We start from the raw sequence: 7,424 nt of genomic DNA, 5'->3' as shown, positions 1-7,424 counted from the left end.
CCCCAAATAAAAAACACACTTTGTTTTTGACAGCACAGTGTAGCAAAAAGGATTTTCCAGAGTCATGGCCAATTGTTGCACATAGAGTAAGTCCTTCTGGAAAAATAGGCTGCATCCAGACGAGTGCAGCTGTGCGGTATGTGGCGCCACAGACATGTCTGCGACATCATAGACCGCACGCTCAGTTCTCCGCACTGCAAGGGAGCAATACAGAGGGTTTCCTTGACTCCTGGATATCCCACAGGGTAAAAACTCACAGGAAAAAAGGTGGAGTGGCCCACATGGTGGCAGCATTCAACACCCTAAGCCAGAGCCTGGGTGGCTGGAGCTACACTCCGCTGCCAGCCAGGCTCTGCATGGCGGGGTCACTGCTTTTGCAGCCCCAAGAGGCCCCCAGAACCCCAGGTAAGGCTGCTGGGGCCAGCCCAGTGCTGTCCTCAGCCTCCCTTACCCCACCTGGGTTAACTTGCTGCACACCAAAGCACACGTGGCACGGGTGTTCCCCAGGGCAACTAGTGGTAACACAAGGTGTGCCACTTCTAGTTGTCTCCACAGAACCAAACGTCCATGCACATTACCATAGGGTCCAGGAAGTGTGGCAACTCAGGAGACAGTGTGCATGAAGCAGCAGGAACTTTCTAGTATGACAGGACACTAACAAAGGTAGGCTCCACACCCTTACAAGGGCAGCAGTAAGACCCTTGCTTCTTTATTGTATATACTAATTTATATAAATTCCTGTAAGTAAGTGTTGTTTCCACACCACAAGCCTCATCAAGATATTACAGATTACATGTGGTATCTCACTTACCTTCAGCTAGCTCATTGGCTCTTCAGCCAGTAGCTACTGCCTTACCAGTCAGTGGCTGTGAGAGAATTAACACTGGACTCCACCTCGGCTGTTTATAGCCTCTGGGAGAAACAGCCATCTCAGTAGCCATGAGTCACAGTGTCTGTTTCCGCTATTGCACCCTGCTTCTATTCCAGTGAAGAAAAATCAGCACCCCAATTTTCAAGGGCTGATTTGGGGGAGAAATGTGTGTGGTATTTGAGAAAATACAGTTGATCTTTGAGGAGGTGATATATAACTCTTCATTTCCAAGAGAAATCTTGGGCTGTTTCCTAATTTTAATACTGCCCAAAATAACTCTAAAAAATCAACACGCCTTTATCTTTAAATCATAGTTTAAACATGTTATTGTTTGGTATTGTTGGATGAGTTTCATCATGGTGAGTGGGTTTACATCTGAATAATAGTTTTGTACTGATTTTTCTCAAATGTTATTTTTAAAAGTTTACCCAAGACCTTTCTAATTTGTTATTTATTTATTTACAGTTCTACGGAAGAGCAGTTTCATTGGCAAACACAAGGTAAAGTACTTGTTTGGATCATATCCTTATATTTACTCTCTCACTAAGGACTGTGTTCTCTAGACAGAGTGAGAAAAATTATGGAGAAGGGTAGGGGGTATGCACTAATTGTCATTAATATTCTTTAGTCATTAACAGCGTTCAATATCCCTCTAGAGAAGTGGCAATAATTGATACTCACTCATGCTTAAGAGACTGTAGCATATAGTCTAGTCATTGTAAACAGCGTGAAGACCCACCTCACCCCATCCCACCCCATAATTTCTTACAGATTGAACAGAAGCATTCTCCGTTTGCTTATAAACACCAATGGTCATATTTTAAAAGTAGAATGACTACATGTACATCTTTCTAGGCCATATAATCCAGCCTCCTTTGAAAAGCTGACCCTATATATAAGTGGTGCTCCGCCTTCCTGCCCATGGACCAGAGGAGTGGCATGGGGTTGGTCCATGGGCCAGATCTTGTGGGCACAGTTGAACCATTGGCTAGATCCTGTATGGACTCAGTGGGCTGGGTGGATCCGCATGTCTGATCCAATGCATGGCGTGGCCAGCTGTGGACTTAACCCTGCACACCAGATCCAGCCACAGATAGATGAGGCATGCCTATGCAATTCAACACACAGGGCCATGCCATCTAGCCTGCAGAGCTCCCCAAAGGTTTGGAAATTTGGCAGTTGGGAAGTCGTAGCAGTCTTAATTGCCCCAGCTATAGAAGCTGGGGCAATTAAGACTGCCACTGCTCCCCCACAACAAAATTTCTGGACCCTTAGGGAATTCTGCAAACTGGAATATACAGACCAGAGGTTGAATACCCCTGCTATAATTTATACAGTTCTTTGATTAGTTTTGAATGTAAATAGTTCCAATTTTATACAGATTTTTATTATAATTATTTTGTTTTCCCTTTGAATTCCTTAAACAAATTTCATGGTTTGTTTGGTTCATTTTTTAAATTGCAGATGGTCAGAAGGACATTGAAGATGAGCTCACAACTGGTCTTGAGCTGGTGGACTCCTGTATTAGATCACTGCAAGAATCAGGAATACTTGATCCACAGGACTATTCAGCTAGTGAAAGTAAGCTTCCAAGACCTTACATTTATTTTCCTGATGCACTCGAATCCATTATGACTAGTGAGAATAGTTTTGTTTTTTAATATAGAAGGCATTGTTTCATGTTTTTCTCATTTCATCTGTTAACTTTGGCAGCAGGTAGTATAAGCGAAATTATCTGTAACTGTGTGCATGATCTATTTACCTATATGGATTATGTCTGTGAAAAGCTTGATATCTTTTCAGAAGTTATGGACAAAAAGCATTTATGCTAGGATTTATGCAGAGCCAAAATAAAATGCTATTTTTCTGTTTGGTCCCATCACCATTTTTGATGCCACATTTTTACCACCTAGTTGTGAGGTACAAGGCTAAAACTTTCAAAGGTTTGTGTAGGTTGGAACAACTCTGTGGATGGCCACCAGGATGAACAGTGAGAAGATAATGAAAATCCTGGAAAATTCTAAAGATGATGGCAGGGCATATCAAAGACACCAAAGCTCCAGAAGAACCAGATATTCTCAAACTGGTTGGTCAGGCATGACTAAGGGTTGATATCGGATAAAGGTGTTCATGGAACAACCTTCCATTAGCTACTGCAGGATTCTTATTCTCAAAGACACAGTCACACATACCTGAGAGGCAGACTAGCAAGGTTTTCCAGGAAGCTGGTGGAAATATCAATAGAGATACTGCTGTGGTTAGGAAAAGATAAGTTGATCTCTTTATTTCTTGCTTTCTCATTTTCCTAGCCAAAAAGTTCTTTACTTTCAGCACATTTCCTCATTTTCTTCTCTCTGCTCCTGGTGTTCTGTTGGTTCTTCAGTTATGTACATATCCTCATGTCTCTGATGTCCCCTACAATCTCACTGCTAACAGCTCCATCTCAGCCACCAACGATTAGTGTAAGCATGATGACAGGTCTGCTGCACTCATCTTTCTGTTGCTACCTGTTATTTTCATACAAGCCATTTTCTGGATGCGCTTGTTCACTCTAAGATAAGGTGGCTTTCCAGGAAGGGGGCAGAGAGAAAATGGCATTCCCATGAAAGCCCTTTAAGATTAGACTTTGGTCCCACTTCTGAGCTAAAGTTGTCCTTAATTGTCAACCACAAAGACCTTCTGCAAGACATATTCATTTGTCCAAACTCAGAGAAAATGGGCAGGACTATAGGGATTTCTTAGCAGCTGTTTTATGATTTCTGTTAGCAGTTGATGAAGGAGGCACATCCATGATGTAGTTTGTGCATATATATTTAAAATGTATCACAGTGCTCCTATGGCAGAGAGAGAGTCCTGTTTATGGATAGTGTGTATAGCAATTAACAATGAATAAATATGTAAATTATCAGAGGAGCTGATGGCACTATTATAAATTTTAATGAGAAGTTCACACCTCCCATTAAAAGATTCTGTTTTTAGTTGGCAAAAGTTAAAACTTTGCAAAATTATAACTGTTAGAACTGAAATATCCTTTGCATAGATTTTTGATTGGAAAATTTTAGCCAAATCCTATAATTGGGGTTAGGAAAAGCTAGGTAACTTGCCTACATTAAAATTCTAACATTTTCTTTGATGAGATTTCTGATGTTTTCATTTTTTGAAGCAGGGACTTGAAATTTGGCAGATTGTGTCTGAGATGGGTACTTTGTTATCCAATGAAAATCTATCCAATTTTTACAAAATTAGACGACTTCAAAAAGTCACAGTTTGAACACGCTTAGTAAAGACTTGTGCGGCTAATTTCCCTAGAGCTTGGGTTACACACCACAATGGATGTCTTCCACCCCAGGATTAAACAGGCCTCTTCTTGAAATTGCTCCTCAGGACTGTTGCATGCAACAGTGGGTCAAGGTTTAGGTCCAGGCACCCAAACTGAAAACAGAAAAATTGTCTCCCCTGTACTATCAATAACCCCAGGGCTGTACCCTCCACAGGATGAAGGTGAGAACTGTGTCGACTAATATAAAAGGGATGAGACCTGGAGGACTGGAAGCTGTCAATGGGGAAGGAAGTGGGTAGGAAAAATTTGGGAAGGGCTGGAAGACAAGTGAGACTGGGATTGGATGAAGACCTGGCTGGACCCTGGAACTGAGAACTTTGTGGTTGGTGAGGAGAAGGTGAAAGAATACGGAGATGTAATGAGGAAGCTGTGTTTGAGGTGAAAACTGACACTAATTGGAGAAAGAGACTAGGACACAGAGCTTGGTGGCCCAAGATACTGCTATTGGATGAAGACCCTTAAAAGTTAGATTGGGACTAAAAGACAGTGGGTTAGGGGAACATGAGTTTATTGGGCCAGTTGACTGTTTGACAGACTGCAGTTTTGTTGTACAATGTTTGGTTTAATCATAATTTAGTTTTGATGATATTGTATACCTTAGTTTCCCTGACTAGCTTGTACATGGGGAAAGAAGGGGTTAGTTGTGTGTGGAACCAGAACTGAGAGTCTCTTCCCATGAAAGTAGTTGTTTTCTCTAGGCTCATAGAGAAACTATAGATGGCAACAAGGGCAAGTGGGGGCAGAGTCAATTGATCCTTGAAAATGTTATTGTAAAGCCAGGCAGTGCTACGCTGAGTTACACTGCATGTGTACTACCTCCCAAATAGAGAACACTAGACCTGTCTTATCATGGTGCTTCAGGTGGGCTGATTGGCACAGCCAGAGACGACCTGAGCAGGGTGTGGGGCCTGGGGCGAATCAGCCTGTGCGGGGCCCAGGCCCCGGGTGTGAGGAAGCCGGCAGGGGGGCGGTGCTGAGTGGCTGGACATGAAGCCGGTGGCAGCATGGAGTCGCCGTGACCACTCCGCCCAGCTCTGGGGGGCCCTCCAAAGCACGAGGCCTGAAGTGGTTGCCCTAAATCGTCCCAGCCTGGGACTGCCCTGGGCACAGCTGTCCCAAAGGCTGTTGATAAGAGGTGGAGTTAATAATTCTGGTTCTGTCTCCCTTTCCAGAATTTGCTTGGGTGTCTTTGCAGTATGCCTAGCAAGAAGGTGGTATGCTAAGAGACTGTACATTGGGGTGGGGAGATTGGAGGGTTGTGGAACTGCATATGGGAAAGCAACCAGAATTGGGAGAGATTGAGCTGTGCAGTGCTGGATTTGGGCTGTGGATGGAGGTATGCAGTAGGTGGAGGGGCAGCTTTGGGCAGAAACAGGACCTGGTATGGATGGCTTAATGCAGTGCCCAAGCACTGAATTCCATACCTGTGCCATACTAAGTAAAATCAGTTTAAACTAAACTTTCATAAATGGTCAGATTGCATTTCTCCTTCCTGGGTGCCTGACTTTACACACTAGAGTCTGATTTTCAAAATTGCTAAGGACAAACAACTGCAACCAAAATTATGGCAGCTGTGTCTTGAACATGTAAAATGCTGTGTGCTGCTAAACAATTGAAAACCCAGTTCCTAGGCATCACAATTTGTGGTCAAAGTTCATGGATACTTCTGGTATTAATTGTGCTGTACCTCTGTTCCCCAGCTATAAAAGGGGTAGATAATATTACCCCTTCCTCTCTTAGAGGTATGCACATTCATTAATATTTGTGGCACACTCAAATATTACAATGATAAATGCTGTAGGAAAGCCCATGAGGAAATTAACAATTCTGTCTTCAGAACAAGGTTGCAATGTGTAATGAATAAGAAATAAAGATATCCATTGAACAATGGGGACAAAATAGAATATTGAACAGCATCACCTTAAGAGTGCACTGTTCACTGTGCACTGGGTGAAACAGGGGTCCTGTGAGACAAATTGTGTGGCATTATCTAAAGACTGTCTCTTAAAGCATAAGCACACAGGGCCTGAATTAAGGTTGCATAAGCAATTTAGGTGTGTCTTTTTCTAACTTTTGAGTTCTTGGCTTTCCAACTCCCTAAAAATTTCCTTTAAACCTCGATTTTTTTGTGTGAAAATTGTGTGTGCGCGTGTGTGCATGGGTAAAGATATAAAGAATATACTGAAAACCATAATGAGGGCATTGCTGAATTACCTTGGTAATCTTTGGTTTTGTTTGTTGATTTTTTTTTTAATTGCTTTCTGTTAAAGTCTTCCCACAGAGCAGTATTGCTTGGGACTCCCAGCCGTTTATAGTCTCTCTAAGTACCCTCTGAAGCCATCCCAGGCTTAGCTTCTAGAGAGCTACTGCAGATTGGAATCTGCTTCATTTCCCATGTGAGCTCCTTTTCTGTGCATGTTTTAAGGGAAAAGAGAAGCTTGAAATAAGGTTACCCATGCATGAGGATACCTTTACCCATCTCTCCTTGTCTTTGCATTTTAAAATACTGATCTCCAAAAGAACACAAAGTTCAAGAAATAAACTGCCTCTCTATTTTGGTGCTAGTCCTCAGATTTGGCCCAGATTCAAAAAAAGGATCTAAGCCAGGGGTGGCAATGTTTTTCTGGCAGTGGGCCAAGTCCAAAGCGAGCCCACACTAGGACCTTACCACTACCAGAGCTTCTCTGTTCTGCCTGGCTCTGGCATGGTACAGTAAAGTTGTACGCTGCATTGTACACAGAAGTTTAGTTACCAGGGCTCTGAAATCCAGCACCATAGCTAATTGCTTAGATGAGGGGTCAGCAACTTATGGCCCACTGGCCAGATCTAGACCCACTGGATCCAGCTTGATGCACGTGAAGCCCCCTGCCACCAAATGCTGCTGTATGCCCCAAGCTGGAATAGGCATAGGCACCTCAGAGCAGGATCTGCAAAATCAGCCAACAAGGAAAGTTTGCGTTTAGACTTACGGGGTAGGCACCTACCTTAGCTTTGCTAGGATGTGCATCTCTCTGCTCAAGATTTTAAGTCTGGAAATTCTCCTGAAGGTCTCCCATGGCCCCTTTATTTCAAAAACAGGAAGAGGAGAAGAAATAGAAAATTACGGTGACTGTGAGCTGTTCTAGGGAAGCCCCGAAGGAGAAAGAGCTGGGAGGGGCACCAAAGTAAGCATGCCTGTCCTGTTTGACAGGTAAGGGACTAATTTAGGAAGTA

The 7,424-nt window shown here is 43.1% G+C and overlaps 1 protein-coding gene across 1 annotated transcript in view; it reads left to right on the top strand.

The window, feature by feature from the left end:
* Positions 1-567: 567 nt before the first annotated feature.
* The window catches only part of CTNND2 (catenin delta 2), a 554,610-nt gene continuing 547,753 nt past the window's right edge, over positions 568-7,424 (top strand). The window contains exons 1-3 of the mRNA XM_025215651.1: positions 568-641; positions 1,295-1,371; positions 2,336-2,452. Of these exons, the coding sequence (XP_025071436.1) occupies positions 568-641; positions 1,295-1,371; positions 2,336-2,452 (268 nt within the window). The remainder of the gene's footprint in view (positions 642-1,294; positions 1,372-2,335; positions 2,453-7,424) is intronic.

The sequence above is a fragment of the Alligator sinensis genome, unplaced genomic scaffold (assembly GCF_000455745.1).
Source record: "Alligator sinensis unplaced genomic scaffold, ASM45574v1 scaffold82_1, whole genome shotgun sequence".
NCBI lineage: Eukaryota > Metazoa > Chordata > Crocodylia > Alligatoridae > Alligator > Alligator sinensis.
This window is presented reverse-complemented; position numbering and strand designations above follow the sequence as displayed.